Source organism: Leptonychotes weddellii, chromosome 9 (assembly GCF_054177405.1).
Source record: "Leptonychotes weddellii isolate Sample4059 chromosome 9, ASM5417740v2, whole genome shotgun sequence".
In the NCBI taxonomy this organism is placed as follows: domain Eukaryota; kingdom Metazoa; phylum Chordata; class Mammalia; order Carnivora; family Phocidae; genus Leptonychotes; species Leptonychotes weddellii.
The window spans coordinates 4,713,484-4,735,917 of record NC_138377.1 but is presented as its reverse complement, the minus strand read 5'-3'; the positions used below and the strand labels follow the sequence as shown (position 1 = coordinate 4,735,917).

The following is a 22,434-nucleotide window of genomic DNA, read 5'->3' as shown; positions in this document are numbered from 1 at the left end:
TAATAATTTAATCTTTCTTGTCCTTGTTTTGTTTTGCTTCTCATTAACTTTTTCAGCCCTGCCTGTCCGCTCTCCGGGGAGGAGTTCTAGGAAGCACGCAGACGTCCTCTCTGTTAGGAGGCTGTAAGCTACGTAATTTCAGTTCGTCCTTCTCATTCAAGAGAAACACAGACTACTTTAAAAATTAGCAAAGGTCACGTAAGCCTGTTCATAGGCATTCCTGCCTCTCTGCCTTCCATCTTTTGCTGAGGACTTGGTACCAGCACTTTTTTTTTTCTTCTCTCCGTTTTTTGTTTTGTTTTGTGTGTGTGTGTGTGTGTGTTTTTTTTTTTTTGGTAACATCTGGTATTCTTTCCTTTATTTGGCTCTCTCTGCCTTTTCACTTTCCTCCTGCAGCAGGCCCTGTGAGCCCCCGTCACTGAGTCCGAAAGTATCCGACACCGTTCGCTGTGCTGCAGTGGTGATTCCTGCCTTGGCCCCCTGGCAGCCAAGCCCCCCTTGAGGGGCCAGGCCCTGCCCCAGGCCCACAGACAGCTCTGAACCCCACCTCCTGGACCCAGGACCCAGCTCGCTGCCTCCAAGTGAGTCCAGGGGCAAAAGAAACAAACAAACAAATCTTCCCTCCCACTGTCAGTGTTGAAAGTAAAACTCAAGATGACAGCGGGTGTTCACCCTACTCCAAGAATGGGGTTTCCTCTCTCCCCTCCCCTGGAAGGGGGGGCGGCCGTGGGCTCTGGGCTTCATCTACTGAGTGAGATACTTCACTCAAGAAGGTGTGAACGTCACCCCCAAAGTTCAGGCAGCAGAGGCAGCATGAACCCCTCAACTGTCAAGTTTTGGGTCACAGCGAGTGGACCAAGACAGCTTGCTGAGCCTGGAGGCCCGTGCTCACGGCCTTCGGAGACACCCCCAAAGACGGGCTGTGGTTTCATTTCCGCTGGCAGGCGGATACTGAGCTGGGTATGTGGGGTGCGTGTGTGCATGTGTGTGCGTGTGCGCGGCCCTTCTTAGAACTGTATCGATAATGGAAGAAATAAAAGGAGAAAGAGCCACCTGGCCCAGCTCAGAGAAGGGCGAAGTGGGCTGTGTCCGGTCCTCTCAGTACCCTCCTTTCCCTGTCCTATGGGCATCCGGGGCCCCACGGCCCCACACGGCTCGGAGAACCAGGCCTCTGCTGGGAGAACCGGAGAGGCCCAAACTGCCACCCAGACATAAGAAAGCACCAGGAAAGAGAAAAGATACATAACAAAAACAGCTTTTTGAATTCCCAGACCCAACAAACCAGCCCCTCAGGCTGTCTTGTCCGGCAAACTCAAGCCTTAAATAAAGAAGGCAAAGATGAGGTCTTTCCCCTGAGATGATTTCTGCTTTCGTGAAAAGCTCCCCAAGTGTCAGGCGGCCCTGGAAAATATTGCTGCTCTCGCTATTATGAGCCGAATAAAGTACAGGGATTGCTAAAATGTTTGACTCATTAAGAGGAAAAATGAATGGATGCAGCAGGAAACTTGCTCAAATGTACAGTATCACGTTGGGGTGGGTTCTGAAATATGAAATCCTAAACCTCATGGACAACTATATATTTTCTCTCTCTCTCTCTCTCTCTCTCACACACACACACACATACACACACACACAGTTAATTTTCTTTTACAACAAAACCACATTTTATTTACAAGGCTACGCCTCCTCCCAGCTGATAAACGCATTTAGAAGCAATGAAATCAGGGTTCACAAATAATAATGGATATTTGTTGTTAAGTAGATGGGGAAGCACTTGATCCTAAGACAAACTCCCCCAAGCCTGAGCTCGGCTGGGAAGGAATTTGGGGTAGAAGACAGAAATGGAAAGACATCATTAATACCGACCCAGCCAAGCAGCCAACAGGCCCCCCAGCAGCTGCAAAGGCTTAGCATGGCCTTACCTGGCCAGTGATTTCCCCCACACGCAGGGCTCCAAGGGCCCCACCCGCCCTGGTCCATCTGTAACAACTGGCCCTGCACCTGCCCTTTGGCGAATTCCAGCCAAGGGGCCGACCGCCTCCTGTCCCCACAGCACAGTGCGTGTGCATTGCTGCACCCACAGCACACAGGCCCGTGTCCGCCTTACCCTGCACTGATTCAAATCCAAATCTCTAATGGCTAAGCCACAGTCCAGGAGAAACACAGGAAGAATTACTGTTTCAGTGCCGGGGGCGTGGGTAGGAGAAGGATGTGGGGGGAGGGGTGCCAGGCTCTTAAAATCGTGTGCCACCAACGTCACAGCCGCCATCCTGATGTGTACGCATGTTTACAAGAAATGCTCAGCATCCCTCCGCCAGAGCTCTGCATCCGACTGGAGACTTTACACCTGCTTCCTACGAAGACAGAGCCTTTGCCAGCAAGCCCATGCTCACCAATAATCTGCGAAGGGATCTTTTCATTCTCCTCCCCGCGAACATTCCGGGAGGGGCTGAGACTCCAGGCGACACTGAACCACCACCAACACGCACACTCGATGGAGCACACCACTTTTCTGAGCTGCCATCAATTTTTAATTTATTGGATCCAAGAGAAAATAACAACCATGGGGAGGGGAGGAGGGAAACGGGTGGATGGGAGAGAGAAGGAATCAATTCTTGGTGGAGAAAATAATCTATGACTAGATGACGCTTAAAGGCACGACAAGAGGTTTTATGAAGTTCTCCGAACATTGGGAATAATGAAGTGCCCGGCAGAGGCGGCAGAGATAAGAGCAGCCGGTCAGCCCAGCGAGGCATGCATTAGGAGGAATGTCCTCACAGGGCCAGGAGGGGTTAGAACACATCTGAGGGTGGGAGACACTGTCCGGGCCCCAGCCCCGTTTGGCCACAGAATTCCTGCAGCCAGCAAGGCCTAGGACCACCACGGGCCCTGGGAGGACACAGCCTGGCGTGTGGAAGTAAGCCATGTCGTACGGATGAACTCCCTCCCCTGACCCACCTGCCCTCTCAGGAGGACGGCGGAGCAGTGCAGCCGGGCCAGGTGTCTCAGAGCTGCTGGCCCAGGCCGCGCACCTCCCTGGCACCCTCCAAAGGCCTCCTCCCTACCACCCTCAGAACGGCTGAAAGGAAGGGTGCACGCCAGAGCCACCACCCCAGGAGGCCCTGTCTGCTCCATGCCAACCACAGCACGAGCCTCAAGTGAAATTGTCGAGATTTCTGGCACCCGGGTGGAAGGCAGGGATAAGACTGTGGGCACACGACCTTGTCAGCAACCAATGGAAATAACCTGGGGTCTGGCTGAGGGGGCCTGCAGGGGGAGGCCTGAGCCTGGCCGGCATTCCAGGAAGGCAGGGATTCCTGAACCCCGGGAGGTGGTGTGGGGTGCAGGAAGAACCTCAGTCACATAGCCCAGTGGCAGACTCTGGAGGGGAAAGTCTGACAGTGGGAGAAAGACCCCCATATATACATGTTGCCCTACACACCCCAGCCTGGTGTCAGGATACTCTGGCATATTAAAAGTAGCTCCTTGAAAAATACTTACTCGAGCGATGGACTGTCCAACCTTCCCTTCCCCACACTGCATCCACTTCTCTAGAATTCCAAAAACTGAGCTCAGGGGGCCTGTTCTCACCCATTCAAAAGCAGAAAAAAAGGCCAAATGAATAAGGAAAACAGCGTTCAGGTGCATTCACAGATCCTGTCCATTACTAAAAGGTTACTAATAAAAAGCAAAGTCCACAAAACCAAAGAATAGAGTGACCTATGTTTTGATAAATAAAATAGTTGCTTTAAAAGAAAAAAAAAAAAAAAGATTTACCACCATAGAAACCCTTCCAAGCACGTTCAGCAGAGTCCACAAAGCTGCAAATGCCTTAAATCTTCAGAGCCACAACTGGGCTCGTAATGACGGGATATAAAAGCACTCTTTGAGGCCAAATGAAGAGATTTGTTTTATTTAATGCTGTGCTTTTTTCAAAGGTGCTAAGCGGAAGAGAAAAAGGATCCTCCATACAGGACACCGGACTGCAAACCTTTCACTGGAGGACATCCTCTGAGGCCGGCAACAAAATAGCAAGGACACAAGCCATTTCAGTATCTCACATCCAAGGTAGAAATTTAAACATGACCTCATTAAAAAAAAAAAAAAAAATCATCCTAGCAGCACGTCCATTTCTGAAGCACACGTTAATCACAATAACATCGGCATTCAACTTTCTTGAGTCATTTTTGCACGTTGTCTTAGTAGAGAACTCATCAGAACATCTGCAAATGTATTTCTATTTCAGTGGAAGGGGGTCATAAAAAAGTTGTGTACAACAGAGGTTTTTTTTTTTTTTTCACTTTGAAGTTACTTAATTTTGTGTGGTCTGGCATTTCATTATAGTTAAAATAGCTCAGGCTGGCTAATTCAACACCCAAGCAGATTATCAGCTCTCTTGGAAATAAAGAATGAATTTCTTGAATTTCAGCAACTGCACAAAAGACTTGCATATGTCAAAATGCCGGACGAAAAGTCCCGGTGAATGTAGCACCATTAATCAAACCTCGATCTGGTGTCACTCTTGCCAGTAAAAACGATGCTGTTCCTCTCTCCCCGCCTCCGCTCCCCCCCCAAACTGGCTCGTGCAGAAGATGCAAGAAGTGTGAAGAAGTGTGTCCCTCCACTTTCGTGGGTCTCCAAATAGCCTGCTATTGGCACTTTGTATACACGCCTTGGGGACACCACTGCTCAAGAGAGGCAGTCAACAAACGGCTTTTCTAGGGGAGGGGTAGAGGAATGGGGACCAGAACGTAAGCAGGTCTCACGGGCATCTGGCTCCCTGGGAAAGAAGAGAGATATATGGGAGTGGGGAGCGGGGTGAGGGTGGAAGGGGCAGAACACCGAGGACCCCAGACCCAGTCGTGGGAGAAATAAAGAAGTGACAAAGCCATACTCAGAGCAGCTCTATGACAGACATTCATTCCCGGTTCTCTTCTGTGCCCTCTCCCCGTTAAAAAATCTGTCAGTGTGCCTACAGATAACACCACCTTCAGAGAAGGATGCTCAGGCAGCATCAGTCTCTTGACCGTGTGGTGCTGGGTGCAGTCCCCAGAGAGCATTTATTTCTCCTTGTCCTCCCAGATGTGACCCCCACATCAAACCTGGAGTCCCAAGTCCTTGGCGAGCTTCAGCTAAAGGTAGGCCCTAACCGGACAGCCAGAGGGGTCTCCCTCAAGCCACAGGGGAGGCAGGAGGCAGCCTCCAAAGGTCAAGAACCCCATCTCTACCCTCCCCACATGTACTGTTTTTGTCGAGCATCGTCATATCCGTGGTCTGTGTTTAGTTACAGCTTGTGAGACTCTCCCAAGTTCCAAGGCAAAGGATTGGGGATTTCTAAAGTGAATTTTTTTTAACGGTTTTCTACAGGCCAAAGGCCACTGCCCAGCCCAAGGCTGCCACGTGACTGTGCCACTTCATCTCTTGAGTTGTCAAATGAGCTCGCTGCCGCGATATGCTTACAACTGGCTCAATTCAAACATTAAATGAAGTAGAGAAATCATCAGATAAATTGCTGGCCCTCTGTACTGGAGAGTGAAGGCTCTTTCTCAGCTGATGACAGCACTAGGCTTTTGTCTGACCTAATTTATTTCTCTTTCAGGTTAGAATAAAGCACTCTTTCCTGTCTCAGGGCAACCTCTTCTGCCCATATATTGAACTCAAGCATAAGACTCGAGGTTAACTGTGCTGTCTGCAGATTTCTTGAACTTGGAGAAGACATTATAGATCCAGAAATCCCGTGATCAAAAGCACACATATTCCCCAGCACTAAATTACACGTTTAGGAGAGAAAGAGTCTCATTAAAAGCCATCCATTAAGGGCACTGTTTGGGGTGAAAGGTATTAGCAATGCTGGGTCTAGCAAGCCTATACTCCTTCCAAACAAAGTTTTACACATTATTTGAGTTGGCATTTGATATCTTTGGGGAATGGTGCTATTTCCCTTAGTACAGTGGGAACATTACCTAATAAATGGAATTGAGAATCCAAGTGTTATAAAACCTGAGCTAAAAGGATTTCCATTCATCAAGCTGTTTTAGGAACATGACTCCCAAAAGCAGTGATTTTCGACCGTTCCCTGGGTCTGTGACATGCAACACAGAAATGGACAAAATGATGTATGCTCTTCCCAGACCCCCCTCATTCCATCACGAATGCCTTAACAGCCTAATGGAATTTTCAGAAAGTCAAGACCACAGACTCATAGGGGAAAACACACCCATTCAAAACCAACCATTTTAATTGTTTAAAAAGCAGGAAAAGAAGAGAAAAAAAGAAAAATGCCCCCATCTGCCTAGTGAGGGCTTGTAAATCAATGCCAATAGCTTGAAAATAGATTTCTCAAACTTATATTCTCATTTTGTCCTGCTCGAATCTCTGCAGGAAAATCAATATTACAACTTCACACTTAAGACATTTTGCAGCAAGGCACACTGCCTCGGCTGCTGATGGAAGCCCGTTCCTGGCCCATTGTAGCGAAGGCGCCAAGCCATGACACGGGCACCGAGCTCCCCCTAGCTGCCAAGTGGCACCAGGCGCGGCTCAGCGTTTCAGGCTTGCCATCAACCAAAAGCCAATTCAACTGAAAGTTTATTTTGGAAAGTATTTTATCACAACAAGCAACAGAGAATGCAAAGCGATCAAGGAAGGAGATGAAAAGGAAAAAGGGAAGGCCTGGTGCAAGACGTGTTCTAAGCTAAAAGACAGCGCCAAGAGCTTGAGACTGATAAGGCGCTAGAAACTGGTGCTCTCTACAGTCGGAAGCTGATATCTGTAAATGAACTGTTCCGCATGCTTCCATCTCACCTGAGACATACCGCTAATTACTGTCAGATACACCCAAAGCTGGCCTTTCTCTTCGGTCGGTGAGACCCGTGGAGTCCTGCACCGTGGTCAGCAAAGCGCCACACCCAGCCATCTGACCTCAGCCTCCCTCCATGTTCCTAAGGCCGGCTTCACCAAAGCAACTGCATTCACTCTAGCACTTGAGAAATGACTCGTTTTCTTGTACGAAATATTCTGAAGGCCACACAAAAAATCGCCAAGGCCAAGGCATAGGGAGATAGCAAGCTCCCACCCTCAAAGAAAGAAATATGCATATGTACATAATATTCAGGGAGGGAAAGAATACCCTTTAAAAATATTAAGGGTTGTTAAAATATGCTCACGGCTGTTTTCTCTCAGGTGTGAATTACAAATGAATAAAATCAGCCTGGCATAACACCTTTGATGAACACATTTTTATTCTCCCGTGGAATCAGAGCAGCTGACTTATATCACACTTCTAATGATATGGGGTTCCCTTCTGTGCAGAAGGGAGACAAACTTCACTCCCCCCCAGCTACCCCCCCAAAAAAAGAGGGGCCCATGTCTTATGAAATTTATCGGAGGCCCAATCTTGAAAGATTGTGGGCAACTGGAGATACACTATACCCCAGAGAGTTAAGGTCATTGTGAACCCAGGCGCCTCCAAAACACACAGCTATAGCAAAACCCAATTTAAAAGGCAACCGTGAAATTAACACAGTTAGCCTAACTTCCGTGTCAAACCTTGGGTCTCTAGTTGTTTTGCAAAATTGTGAATTCATACACAAAATTACTGATCTTCCAAGGAAACCTGTTGGTAGGTTGTTGAAAAAAATCACCTTTGCTAGGCTTGTATAATTTACTAGGGACATCTTAGTTTCTTCGGAAAGCCTCAGAGCTCCTTCATGGATGGGACTTCATGCAATTTCCCCTACTCTCCCTGTCTGGCACTGCAGGCTCAGCGTCCTTCCCTCTGCCTGGTCAGCCACTGCCCCTCTTCCTCCCTCCTCACTATTGTCACTGTTGTTTTGTGTTTGTTTTTATTAATAGCTGTGTCTGTCGTCCTCCCATTCTAAAAGCTATATCCATCTGGGTCAAACATTTTGAAACAAACCAGAAGCCCAGGTTTTCATCCCCAGCTGTCTCCCACCCTGTTTTATACTTCTCTTCTCTGGGGCCCTGTCTGTACATTTAACAAGGCTCACTATAGAGCTCTTCTGCAATGCCCCCCACCCCAAGATTGTTTGCTGTTTGTGTGCTCTTCCTGTCTCCCAGACCAGCAGTCATCCTAAGTTACATTGTCTCTAAAGAACCAGGGGCTGCCACCCCACCGAAGCTGCACCACATTTTGGGTAGTTTCTTTCGCATTTAAAATCTAGAATGTGAACCCGGGGTCAGGGCTGTGACAGCACTCGTTTTTGCTGGCCAGGGCTCCAGAGCACCCTAAAGCCATGACTCCTGCATCCCTGTGGAGAGGCACTTCCACAGGCCATGCAACCTCAACTGCATCCAATTCTTGCCATCCCCCTGCCCGCACTCCCACCTCCCGGGTGACACAGGACAAACAGAGAAGCCAGCTGCTTTTTGATAATAAATAGCCTTGTCTGAAAACTGGTTGGACCACTCTCCCTGCTTGACCCCCTGCACATGCCCTGGGCTCCATGTGCCCCTGAAAGGCAGGCGAGATTTCCTCTGCCCCTGCCTCCTCCTCCGCCTCCACCTCCTCACCTCTTCTCCTTTGCCTCTCTCTTCTCCCTCCCTCCCTGCTCCAGGGGCAGCAGCTTTTCCCCAGCACCTTTCCGAGCAAGGCTGAGCGAGAGAGGGGACAAATGAAGGATGGAAGGATGTTGCACCAGGCACGCCTTGTCCCCCACAACCAGCTGCCACCAGTCCTTCTGGCCAGGGCTTTCTCTTGATGTCCCAGGAATGCCACAGGGGGAGAGAGCAAAAGCAAAGCAAACCTACCTGCTTCTTCCCCCCCTTACACACAACTGCAAACACTCCTGGCTCCTCTCACTGCTTCCAGCTTGGCAATGCAGCCCTGACAACTCCCCCTTCCCCAACCCCCCCCAACTTCCCCGTCCTCAAAAACAACCCTGGCAATTATACAGAGGCTACAAGAGGGGCAAACTGCCTCCCAGAGAAATTAACCTCTGCAAATATAGACATTGTAACAACGAGTACACCATCTAAAGGGGGTGGGGGTGTGGAGGGCTGAGGGACAGCTTCGGCTTGGTAAAGGATGAAATGTCAACTGGCCAAAAGGACCTTGATCAAACCAGGCTCAAATCTGGTTGTAAAACATTTTGTTTAAAAGGCAACCAGTGAGTCTTCTTTGATGTTACAATGGCGAAAAATAAAAGAGAAGTTCTCTTCCCTCCCTCCAAAAACGCATCCCTCTCCCCAGGCGAACCCCACTTTAAAATCTATTCCCTTCCCCAAAAAACAATAATAAATCCACAAATTCTTACTAATGTATCTGCTGCAACAAAGGAGAGGTGGCAGCGGCAATGCTCCGAGCAGATGGCTCCTATGCTGGGTGTTCAGGGGAGGGGAGAGCCCCTTTATATATTTATTTATTTATTTAAATTTTTTAAAATATAACATAAATATTCGGCTCTCGGCCGCCCCACAGCCAGTCCTCGGCTGCGGCTGGGCGCGCAGCCCTCTCCAGCTCCGCGCGGGCTGCCTGGCCCCAGCCCGACGAGGCGCTTGGAGGATTGCAGGAACACAACCTGCCCACGGTCTCGATGGCACCCAGAGGATCTTTTATTACTATTGCAATTAAAAGAAGAAAAAAAAAGGCAACGGCGACCTAGGCACCGCGAGAGAAAGGACCACGGGAGATGTTCGCGCGCCGCGAAGCAGCGGCCCCGCGGGCTGCGCCGGGCAGGGAGCGCTGCGAGCCGACCTTCCCGTGCAACTGTGCGGTTACTCGGGGCGAGCTCCCCTGCAAACACAGTACCTGGCCCGCTCGCGCTCGCTTTTTCCCTTTTCTAAATAAACCCAACTGGGGCGCTGGAAGCTGCTGAGTCTCTGCCCCGCTGCCTGACTTTGCCTGGCCGGCCACTTGCTTGAAATCCACACGATTTCAGCCGGTGGATTTCCACTGCGACCTGCCTTGTTTATTTAGAGAAGGAAGATGAAAGATACTGAGATAGAAAGATGGGTAAGAGATTGATAGGTCTCTCTTTTTTTTTTTTCTTTCTTCTTTTTATTTTTTCCCCCTATTTTACAAGCACATCCCTGTCTTCCTAATCCTAGCTGACAATCCTTCTTTTTCCCCGTGGCGGGGCTTTTTCACCAGCCCCCAACCCCCCACCTTTTTTTTTTTTTTTTTTGGAGTGGGGGATAGAAGACAAGATCATCCCAGGAGACAGACGGAGGTGGGGAAATGGGGGGGGGGGGCATGAGCCCAGCAAACAGCCGCGCAGCTGGATTCTTTTGCAAATAGCAGGAGGAGAGGAGAGAAAGGCGGCGGCGGAATCCTAGGACCGGCGTGGTCGGCGCCCTGACCGGGCGGGTGCAGCGACCGGGGACCCGGAGCCGGCGGCCGTCCCTCGCCCCACGTCTCTCCTAGGCCGGAGCGCACCCCGCTCTCCTCCGCCCGCGCCGTCAGCGCGGACCCACGCGCTCGCCAACTTTTCCCCACTTTCCGGCTCCCCCCTCCCCCTCCGCTCCCCCAGCCCCCTCCCCCTCCTCTCCAAACCCCGCCACCAGCGCCGCCGCCGCCACACACGCCGCTCGGAGGGGCGAGAGTCCAGCCGGGCTCCGCGTGCACACACACCTCCTCCAGCCTGCGCGCCCCCTCCCCGGCCCGGAGCCCGCTCCGCAGGCCCTCGAACCCGAAGCGCGTCTGACTGCGCAGCGCTCCGACTCCCAGGGCTGCAAAGAAACTTTCCTATGCCCCCCCAGTCCCTCCCCCCTGCCCCATACTCTGGGCCGCCGCCGCTGCCTCTGCGAGTCCGCGGGCGGCCCCGGCTCTGTGTACCCAGCCCCGGGCACCCGGAGCCCCATCCTCCGGCCCCTGGCGCGCACGCCGCAGACACTTACGGGTGATGAGCTCCCTCTGGGACAAGTGCTGCGGGTTGCCCTGTTTGCGGCGGGACATTGCCCCGGCATCTATTCTGGCATCGCCCGGAGAGCTGCACTGATGGGGGGAGCCGGGGGAGGGGGTCCGAGCCGCCGCCGCTGCCGCTGCCTTCGCCGCCGCGCCTCCTCGCCTCTTCTGCCTGGGTTGGTGTTTTGTTTTTTTTTTTCCCCCCTTCCTCTCTTGCCCTCTCTTCCTCCTCTTCTTCTTCTGTATTTTGCTCTTTCTTCTATGCTGTTTTTTGCTTTGTTCGCAAAAAGAAAAAGAGAAGGGAAAAAAGGAAAGAAAAATCTCTCGATCCAAAATAGGAGAAAGAGGCAAAAAAAAAAAAATCTGCTGTTGCTTGCCGCGGACTGGCTGGTTTCTTTAAAAATATATTCTTTTGAAGGAAAAAATTCGCTTACACTTCTCCAAACTGCTTGGCCTCCTGGACTTCCAAACGTCTTCTTGAACTTAACCGGATTTTGCACCGGCTCCTGACACTTTCTTTCAGGCTCTGGTAGGTGGAAAGCGCACTTCTACCAGGAGGGGGGGTGGGGGGAAAAAAAATGCAAACAAATAAAAAAAAAAAAAAGAAGAAGAAAAAGAAAAAAAAAGCAAAGAAAACTTGGGGACTTGTCTCGTACCCCCTCACCCCGCCCCCTCAAAAAACCCAAAGCAATGTAAAACTGCCCCGGTTCGGTTGTTTCTGGGCTTTCTGCGGGCTGCCTGTTTTTTTCTCGGAGACTGACCCTTCCGAGGCTCTGGGGGGACTCCAGGAGCGGCTCCTTCCCAGTTCACCTGGCAGGCTGGCGCCGGCCGGAGAAACTGCCGGGTCCCCGCGAGCGCTCCCCAGCGCTCCCCTGGCGCCGCGGGCCCGGGGGGAGCGGGGCTGAGGGGCGGCTCGCCCAGTGCGCCTGGGTCGGTGCGGGCGCGGACTGGGAGCTATAGATTGCAACGTGAAGATGGCGGAGTCCGGGTTCTCTGGGAGCTCTCGGTCTCTCTATGGCTGGGGCTGCCTCTGTACAATGGGATAAAATTCAAGTTCAAGTGCGGACGTGACGTTTAATCTGCACTAGAGACAAAAAGACCCAGAGAGTCGGAGCACTGGGGGCGACTAGCGGTGGCTTTTTAACATTGTACCCTGTAAGAGAACAAGAAAGCACACACAGAGACACACTCGCGCGCGCGCGCGCGCGCACACACACACACACTCGCCCGTGCGCACACCCGCAGTCCAGGCCGGCTACACGTGCAAACAGCGATTTTGTGCGCTCCTCTTCTCCCTGTGCACTGGCAGCGCAAAAGGGGAGGGGGAGGAGGATATTTTTAAATAAAAGAAAATCCTCTTCATCCCTCCTCCCCTCTGGGAGCAGGACCCCCTGAGAAGGGAGGAGGAGAGCTGAGTGCGTGGAAGTAAGTTGAATCAACACAAGTCCCCACCCACCCATCCAAAAGCTCTTCTGGATTCAAAGGGGGAGGGGCTGTGTAAAAGGATTGCGGTCGACACGGGGACTGGGGGCGATGGTCAGTTTGTTTCGCCTCGCTGGAGAAGTAGCTTGGTTGGTTTTACTTTTGTTTTATTGGGGGGTCGGGGTTAAACTTCCAAAAAGTGTCTCCACAGAAATCTTGATATTACAAACTCTGGGAGAGCCAAGTGGACAAAATAAAAGATACTGAGAGAAGGAAAGAATTAAGAGCACAATCGGGGGAAAGGCAACATGAGACCTTGTGTGAGTCCCATTCCGTAAGAAATATTCATCCAAGTCTGTGCGCTCCCCCCATTAACTCCTTGGGATCAAACACGGATCCCACCCCCTGAGGCCTGGCTCTGTTGGAGGCGTGGGGGTAAGGGGACAGGAGTGCTCCGCGTGGGAGAGGGACTTGCAAGGGCTGACCCAGAAGTGGGCGTGGTCAGATCTCTGAAGATACTCGTGCGGGGGACTCCCTCAGGTCCCCCAGTCCCCCTCTCGTCCCCCCTGACAATTACTGAAACCTGGAAGTAACGTGCCCCCCCAGACACACACACACACCCCCACCTCCAGTGTGCCTCTGCCCAGGGCAGGACTTGAAATCGCCGGTCAGACTGGGAAGGACATAGCTGCCTTGTCAGCCGTTTGATCTCCAGCCGGCGAGGACAAGAGGAGTTGTGGGGGCCTGTCCGTGGCCTGGGGACAAGGCCAGGCCGCAGCCGCGTGGCCATCTCCTCCACCCCACGCCCCGTCCCTCTCCAGGCCGCGGCCAACTTCGTCTGTTTGATGACCTGCCCCATGGCTGGGCGCGCTGGACCCCTCTCCCATCTCAGGGTTCCTCTGGTCTGGGCCAGGAGGCGGCCAGGGCGGGTCGGGGCCTGGCTCAGGGCTGGGCTTCGCCGGCGAGCCCAGCTGCACCCACCCCACCCCGCCCCCAGGCCGGGCTCTGGCGGCTTCACTCAAGCGAGTGGCTGGGCGGTGACGCCTCCGGGCGCGCCGCCTCCTTCGGGTCCTTTTCCTTGGGGGACACATGGAGTTTTTGCTCTCCCCCAAGGTCTTGGGTGGGGCGAAGGTACCAACAACTTAGAGCGCAGTGAGAAGAGAAAGAACTCCCTGCCCAAACCACCACCCCCCTCCAAAATTTAATAACAATAAAATGTGCCCCAGCATGCAATTTTGCGGACTGGGCTGCAGGGTCGGCATCCGAGGAGGTGGGGACTGGGCAGGGAGGGGGTGGGTAGGAGTCGGCATTTCCCCCACCTCGACTACACACAGCTGCCCACCACCCCCACCCACACCCCACCTCCAAGTGGTCCAAAGTCCAGAAGCACCTCTCTCTCTCCCCATCTAGCCCCACCGTGAAAATCTTTCCAGGAAAGTGGCCTAAGTAAGAAAAAATGCTCACGCGCACCTTTAATAAACTTCTTAAGAAAACCACAAAGTGGTCATCCCAACCCGCCCACTCCTGAATTTGGGAGGGCTGTCAGCTCTCCGCCCGAGAACTAGCGCTGTGAAGTCCAGAAAGGGTCAGCGTTTTGCCCAAGGTCACACAGCACCGGGGGCAGGTCTGACTCAAATCACCGCGGCATGCCTGTTGCCCGGCTCCGCCGGCAGTCCGGCGCCCAAAATCCCAACCTGCGACCCCGGCCCTTGGACGTTGATTACAAGGACTGGGCACCCGGTCTGTGGCCTGGGGGAACGCGACAGCCCCCTTCAAGAAAGGGGGCCCCTCCGCGTACTGCGCAGGACGCTCAGGAACTCCGGCTGTAGCTCGGCCGGCGGGGTCTGCGGAGGGGGCACCCCTGCCCCACCCCTGGCAGGAAGTAGCGGGCAGGGGGCGGCGCGGGCCGCGACGGACCCGGGGAGCACTTCCTCATTGGCCCCGCGCTGCCCCGACGGCGGGAAGAGGGACGCGCGGGCGGGCCGGCGCAGGGCCGGACACGCCGCCACCCGCCGGCGCGCTCCACCTCGCGGCGGCCGGGGAGAGACCGCCCTGCCCCTGCCCAGCCCTGCGCTGGCCCCCTCGCCCTCTCCTCCCCCTCCTCCTCCCCCTCCTCCCCTTCCTCCCTTTCCTCCTTCGCCGCCGCCGCCGCCGCCTCCTCCTCCGCCTCCTCCTCCTCCTCCTCCTCCTCCTCGCCCGAGAGGCTGCCGGGTGCAGGCAGCGAGCAATCCCAGCTGCCGCTCCAGTCTCCTTTTTTTCCCTTTGCCCGTCTGGCACGGGCATCATTAGCGCTGAAAGCTGTTAATGTCTGGTCTCACAGCTCCCCCTTTAGTCTTGCTGCGCTCTCTGTCTCGCATTCCACGCCGGATCAATAGCCGCCTCTCCCCGACCTTAACCTCTCTCTCGACCCCGCCTGGCTTTGGCAGCTGGCCCCCAGTAATATGTCCCCTCTCTTGATGCCCAGACAACAGACAGGCGGTGCGGGAACGGGTGGCGGAGGTTGGGCCTTACTCTTTACTCAGGACCCAAGACTGCCAGGGTGTCCAGTACCCTTCTGAGAAGGTCACTGCACACACACACACTCCCACTCCACCCCTTGATCTACCAAACCTTTGTATAGAATAAAAGTCACTCCCAACCCCAAAAACAGGGGAGGTGCGTGTGTGTGTGTGCGTGTGTGTGTGTGTGCAGGTGCTTAACATAGGAAAATATAAAAGTACAGTACAAATGTGCTCCTGAAGTAATATTACAATACCTCAGACTCATTTCTCCACCACCTGCTGTAGGCCTACTATGTGCCTGGCTCAGGACTGGGGTTTTGTGCAGACTGGAATCAGAAGGAAAGAAATGCCACATTTTCTGCACTATCTGAAAGAAAAGAAAAAAAGAAACAGCAGATGTCAAAAAGCTTTTTGAACTCACAAATATTTCCCTGCTCTTCTTTTTCTAGCTTCACAGTGCATTCCAGCAGATAATCCCTCATATTCTCAGTCACTTTTTCTTTATAGAGGAGTAGCTCAGAAATCATAAATCATTTCATCAAATCAGAGTACATTTTTATTAACCTCGTGTGGGGTTCTGATTCCCTGCGTGTGCTGCGTGTCACACTCCATGCAGTGGGGACAGATTAAACAGACACGTGACCCCCTAAGCCAGGCTTCTTGTTTGAAATTCTTTGAATGATTCTCAATATTTAGCTCTTAGCTGAGGTGGGGCTCTATTCGAGATCCTACAATGTTATCTTTGCCTTCTGAACGGTTATATTTTATATTATGTCTTTGCAAAAATCTGGAAAGAACCAAGATAAGTAGTGTCAATAGAAATGGGAACTCCCAATGTTTCTGCAGAAAGAAAATCCACATTTCATTTGTTGTTGTTTTTTTTAAACAGGGATCCACCCCTCTAAAATGTAGTCAAATAACTTTGTAGCAATATAAAAACTGAGCAACACATCTTACCAAATTACTTTGGGCTTCATTTCTGGTGCTTAAAAAGAAAAAAAAAATTCTGCAAAGGCAAATCTTTTTATACTCATAGGTGTAGGGCGAACTCAGAAGCAAACTGCCTGTTAATTTCTATACCTCAGGATCTATAAACACTATTGACTGTGAGGATGAGGATAAATAAAATGCACCAATCTGAACAGTGGACTGACTTGTTTTAACTTTTGAGGAAACTGTAATGGAGGTACTAAGCAAATCATGTTAATATGCATATTAATAAGGCTCTCAAGATGGCCCTTATCTTCTTCCTTACACTTCCAGAATCTCTAGGAGCTCTCCAATCCAGAAGCATAAAAAGACAGAAAGAGGCCTTTTGCGCTTCCTGGCATATCTTCTACAATTATTTTAAGCCATTTCTGAAAATTACGGCAAATTTCTAAATGCCATAAGGACTCAATTAAGGCTGTGCTGGATTTGGAGGGGTTTTTTGCATTGTCACTTTATAGCAGAGGCAGGACCACAAAACTTGCCTTCTAGCAATTGTTTGGTTGATTCTCTCCATGTAATGACTTTAGCAACACTGCTTTTGTTAAAACATGATTATCATTGCACCTTATTTGTTTCTGCAAGTAACACTTGGGCTTGATACCATGGTAGATTTCTGACTATTGCTTTAAGGACATGAAGCATAGGTAAGCTCTAGGAAAACTAAGAGGCATCATTGCCTGCTGTCTTTATAGCTGCAGCCTGCAGGGGGTTAAACCAAAGTCACTGTTCCTGATTCATGTATTATTTTCCTTAAAAATACTTACCCAACTCTCCGTATATGAAAAAGACTCACACCCACATTGAATGTTCCTAGCTCTGTCCCTGTCATCAGAAATGATATTGAATGGCTCAGTACTAGGGGATCTGGAACTATTTCTACTGCTTTCTCACCTCATTTGGAATTTTCTTGCCTTGCTAATTTTAATTCTGAGTCATCAATTCAAATTTGGTAGGGACTGGCATCACCCAGTTGGTCGACTTGGGAAAAAATATTGTTCACAAAGATGATCAAACTCCACCAAATCCCACCCCCTACCCCCCACGTACACAGAGATAAGAGTGGCTAAGGAGACTGTGTGTGTGTGTGTGTTGCACAGAAAGGGTCTCTCTGCTGCTTTTCCTCTAGTCACTGAGTCTACAAATTGTGTAACTGAAAATGCAAAACATGCATGTGTGTGCGCACACACGTATGCTAGTTTGAATCCAGCGGTCTAGTTACCGTCCATCTACCCTATTTGGGGCATAGACAGGGAAGAGAGAGTTGAAATGGTTCATTTGGGGAAAGAACCGGGATCCGCAAGGGAATTTTCAGTTCTGAGTCTGGCTGTCAGCCACGGCCATCAGGACTGGCACTACAATGAGGTGTCTGGTGATAGGAAATGGGGAGGGGCTGGGGATGGAGGCAGCAATGATCGCCTTCCTAACAAGGGTTTTATGAGGCTGTGAGGATTAATTAGTTGGTATCCTTAAGCAGTTTGAGAAAGAGGAAGTTTCAGTGAACGCTAAACTGGAGTTGTAGGTGAGTGTGACTCAGTTGCAAGCTCTGCCCCCACCCCAATCCCAGGTTCTGAAAACTCCTGTCTGAGCTGTGATGCTCTCTACAAAGGAAGTGGTGGAAAGGGAAGTGAGGGGGAAGTCCTCGCTTAGGGAAAAACAGAGAAGGGGAGAGAGGCATGAGTCAGGCTAGCATCCCTCTGAAGGCACAGCTAATGAAAATGCTGCAAGGGGGCGCTTACCAAAAAATAAAAATAAGAACCAGCCAGCAACTTGCTTCAGATACGCCTTCCAGAGCTGGAAAAGAAAAGGGGATCTGGGAGGTCTCGTCTGTTGTTTTGTAGTTTCAGAAACAGCCAGGAATGCTTTCGAGTGAATTCAACAAAGGTACTTTGTATCCTAGAAAACACTTAAGTGGCTTCCCCTCTGTTTAACAGAGAAGGGTTCAGGGTGCAAGATGACAAACAAGCCTCTACAACACAAAGTTTGAACGGCAGGCACATAATTGGGGATGGAATAATATATCCAGCATACGTGGAAGTTATAAAAGTTGCTTCATTGTGGGCATATTAAAACATTGCATCTGCTTGAAGACACACTTTCGGCTCAATTTACAAGGCAGACAATTTGCTACAACAAAAGATAATTAATGCCACCCAGGGAAAACCGAGATGCTGGGTTGCTGTGCATTCTGGTATTAGTTTAATCTGGGTCCTTTAAAAAAGATGATTTCACTGTGATTTTAAGCCGCTGGGATCACTGAAACAACAATGGCTTCTAAAATACAGCTGTGACAGTACCATTTCCCATTTGAACTTGAGACAAAGCTCCTCCTCCCCTCCCACATGTGTCCTGAAGTGGGACCTGAGACAGGAGCACAGACACCTATCTCTTACCTGTCTCCACTGGGCTGCCATATAAGGAGGGCAGATTTACCATCCCTGGTTTTTTGGGTTTTTTTTTTTTTTTAATCTGAATTTGGACCTCCATATTCATACGGGTAGACTCCTCGGCTGTTGGGATTCAGCACAGGCATCTGCAGTTTCATTATTTGTATCTGCTTAACAGGAACAATTAGAGAACTGAAGAGTGAGGACGCCTGCTCGGGGACCATTTCGGTATTGTACCCAGACCACACATTCCGGCTGGGAAGGAACACAGTAATGCAGAAAGCATTAGTGGATTTAACACTCTGTCTTGTGTTTGGGGAATCGAATTGTCGATGTTTCTGGCAAGAACTCACACTCCAACTGAAATCTATCAAACACCTTAATTAGCTGCGGGTACCTACAAGCGCCCAACCAGAGGCAAGTTGGAAAGCAGGAGGAGAGGACAGAAGCTGCCTGGAGGAGGCAGCACAGGGCCCCTCCCTCCATTCCTCCATCCCCACCCCCCCCCCACCCCCCGGTCCCACCAGCCTCGGTTTGCAGAACAGGGTGCACGGGCTGGTCTGACTTGGGACAAGCCCAGGCTCTCACCGAGGCATCCCCAGGGGACCCGGCAGAGGTGGCCTGGACCGTGTGCGGGGTGTTGACAAACGGGACCGGAAGAGGCCACAGTGACATAGAGCTGTTGCCCACGGTAACTGGAGTCTTTTCCTCAGCCAACCGTTCCACCTGGACCTCAGCACAAATTATTGTTTTCAATTACCACCTGTGTATTCCTTCCCATTCAACTTATTGATGTAAAATTACAGCTACACCGGTATAAATAAGTTATGCTGCAGTTGTAAAATGGAAGAAATTCTGTTGTAGCAATTATGTTCAGCAAGATGACAAAATAAATTTCCAGAGCGGTGCCTGCAGTAACCTGGGGAATTTAAACCTCATAATTTCCATTCATTTCAGATAATTTGGAGTAATTTCTATATGTAATAACTTTGTAATGAAAAACACAGCGGTGCTGAAGTGATTTCGCTCTACTTTTTTCTCTGATGGTATACATGGCACAAAATAAATGATAAAAATAATATTTCCTTTTTATATGTGTGTGTGTTGAGTAATTCCTTCAGCAAAAAAATCATAAACTAATACCCGGACTAAATCTCTGTCCACAAAATGAAAAATAAATTGAGTTAAAGAAAGTGAAAAAGTATGAAAGGCTTTGGATGTTTTATTGTGAGTTTATTGAATTGTCTTATCCCCATGCTCCTTCTGATCTCTAAGGGTTACAGTTCCCAAGTAAGGGGCAGAGGCACGTGGGGCCCCCAGACTCCCAGGCAGAGGCCGCGGGAGACCCCCACAGCTAGGATGGCCATGCCAGTCGGAGGCCATCTCTCCCCCAGAAGTGCTAAGAGACACGGTCCCCTCCTGAGATGAGCCAGGCTGTGCCTGGCTGCTGCTCCCCACCAAGCTCTTTGACTGCAACTTTCCTGGTAACGAGAAAAGACCTGCTAGGCTGAACAGTGGTCACATAGATCCTCCTTTAGTGAAAGACATGGCACGGGTTCCCTAGCTGCATCGGTGCCCTGCCCAGCCTTTGGTGGTGACATCCACCATGGATGTACATGGCCCTGGAACAGCCACATAATCCAGCGGGAGCTCCCGCCGAGTTGTTAGGAGGTGACGAGGCTCACGGTGGCTGCATTAGCCCCAGCACCAAGCCAGCCGCAGCCAGCCCCACAGCGCCCATCAAGGGTTTCCTCTGAGTGAAAGATGAACACTGGGGCTGGATGAGGCGTCCACCCTCTAAACCCTGCCTGCCAGAAGTGGCAGCCAGGCCAGTCGCAGGCCCCTCCCCACCAGCCAAGAGGGCTGCCTGCTGCATCGGGTTCCCTCTCCCGCCCCTGCCCTGCATGCAGCCAGGGGCTCAGACCTGGTATCTCAGGCCGTGTAAAAGGCGCCCAGTGGCTGCATGGTCTGGGGAGAGAGGAGAGGGTGTTCACTTCCCCACAAGGTGATCTCCCTTGTCAGGCGGGGCTTCGGAACACCTGTGGGCTGGCTGTCTAAGCGGCGGTACGCGGGCCTGGCCCAGGCTGTGATTTCATCCTTTCAACAGCACACACAGACAGGGCACCTGCTCTGTGCCAGGCACACTGTGGAATACTGGGCCCCAAAGATGGCAGCACTGTATGATGGTTAGTACCCAGGTTCCTCATTCAGACAAACCTGAATTTGTCAGGTTTGTCACCGCTCCTGCTCTGAGAAATATACAAGATAAAGCAAAAGGCAATGACATGGTCTTAAGACTATTCTAGATCTAATACAGCCCACCAAAAGTACTCCAGCCTGCATGTCCCAAGTGACATGTGAGCAAAGGAATAAGGGGCAAGGGTCCTGGTCACAGATGACAGGATTCTCCAACCCTCAAGGCCTACTAGGTCAAAGAGAGATGGTCTAATGACACCGTTGGGTGGCTCATCTTATCCTGGGGAGACAAGGACCTCCATCCCCAGGAAACCCAGGGCCAGCTGCCAAGAGGCAGGGCCAGAACGAACCCCAGGCTGTCTCTACGTACAACCACACCAGTCTCCACCCAGGCTCAGTTTCCAGCCCTCCTGCAGCGGGCAGCCAGAGACACCACCAGATGTGGAACTAGAACAGCAAAGGCCAAGTCAATGCAGGATGAGGACACAGAGGAAGAAAGAAAAAATTAAAAGAGAAACAAGGTCTACAACGGGGTCTGTAGGAGAAGCGTTTGTTCTTTTCATTCCGGAAGGCAAAATCCAGAAAAACATGACCACGGCTCTGAAACCAAATAACGGAGGCGGAGAAAAATGGGAGGAAGGACAGATAAAGAAGATCTGGAGATGCTGAGTCCCAAAGAGAACTGACCAGAAGAAAGGGGCCGGTGCAGTGAGAGGGGGTGGAGTAGACAGCAGATCTCCTGGCGAGATTCTGGAACAGACAAGTAACTCACAGAGGTGCAGAGTGTCACAGGGGATAAAGGCCTTCCTCGTCCCTGCTTGCGTCTGCCCTTCCAGCAACCTTGTGAGCCATGCAAGACAGGGCACAAGGAACTCGATGCACACCTCCATTGAGATGCAGGTTTGGGTCCCCACAGGGCCCACTGGGAGCTGGAAGACCTCATGCAAGCAGCCTCTCTTCTTGGCATCCCAGGTCCTCCTGTACCACATCCAAGACTGTCATGAAGAGTGCATCAGATCATCCGTCCACAGGGCCGGGCATGTAGTAGGCATTTAATAAATAATATATACTATTGATCTGGAGGCCTTGTACTGGGCTCTGGAGGAGAACCACATCCATCCGAAGTATGGCACACACCTCAGCACTTTATCTCAGGCATGAAAAGAGTAATTTGCCCCAGGTTTCACTCATCAACAGATTCAACGAATACTGGTAAAGCTTCCACTATGTGCCAGAGACCCAGCTAACCTCTGGAAATGCCCAGAGGAAAACATGACACTCTCTATCGGCCAGTGGGTTGCCACACATCAACTGGGCCCTGATATCCACACAGACAGCCAGGGTGTGCCTCTTCTCCCCTGCTTGTGGCGAGCACATAGTAGGTCATCAATGGGTGAGCCAGCTAGACCTCACTACAAGACTAATACCTCTGCAAATTGGCATGGGGGCTGAAAAAGCCGAGCCCACAGAACAAAGGCTGGGAGGAAGCCTCTCAGTATGTTAGTGGGTGTCACTTGAGAAATGGGGATCACAGAGCCACCAGTCATTCCCTCCTCGTAGTCTCGAAATTCCCCAGAATCAGCACTTGTGCCTTTTATGGTCAGCCCCCCAAAAGTTAAAAAAAAAAGTTGCAGCAGCAGTGCTTTGGGGGTGGGAAACCTCCTATGGAAAAAAAGGTTGGAAGGAGATACAGGAATGGCAGCAATACTGTGTTAGGATTACGGGATTAGAAGGGCTTTTAGAAGAACTTCATTTCCTAAACCTTCTAAAATGTCATTAAAGACTCGCCATAGGTTTTTTTTATAAAGGTCTGTGAAAGAATCAAAGAAGGGGGCACTGGGCTGTGAAGAGCTCCATCGGGGCATCTGAGATGCGTGCGATCACAGCAGGACCCTGTGCTCCAACGGAGTCGTCCTGGGTGCAGGGAGACTGTCTGACAAGGCTGGATGAGAACCTTTACAAGAAGCTGCTTTGTTTTTCCCTCATTTCCAGCATCTGAAACTGCTCTTTGAGCTAAGATTTTCTAATGTCCACAGGGGCTGACTTTAAATGTCACCCCCCACCCCACCCGCCAGGG

General features: G+C 51.1%; 1 protein-coding gene across 4 annotated transcripts in view; it reads right to left on the bottom strand.

Moving 5' to 3' along the window:
- BCL11B (BCL11 transcription factor B) overlaps positions 1-11,887 on the bottom strand; it is a 92,165-nt gene extending 80,278 nt beyond the window's left edge. For all 4 annotated transcript variants that reach the window (XM_081829964.1, XM_081829967.1, XM_081829965.1 and 1 more), the window contains exon 1: positions 10,858-11,887. In XM_081829964.1, the coding sequence (XP_081686090.1) occupies positions 10,858-10,915 (58 nt within the window). In that variant the 5' untranslated portion in view covers positions 10,916-11,887. The remainder of the gene's footprint in view (positions 1-10,857) is intronic.
- Positions 11,888-22,434: the final 10,547 nt, after the last annotated feature.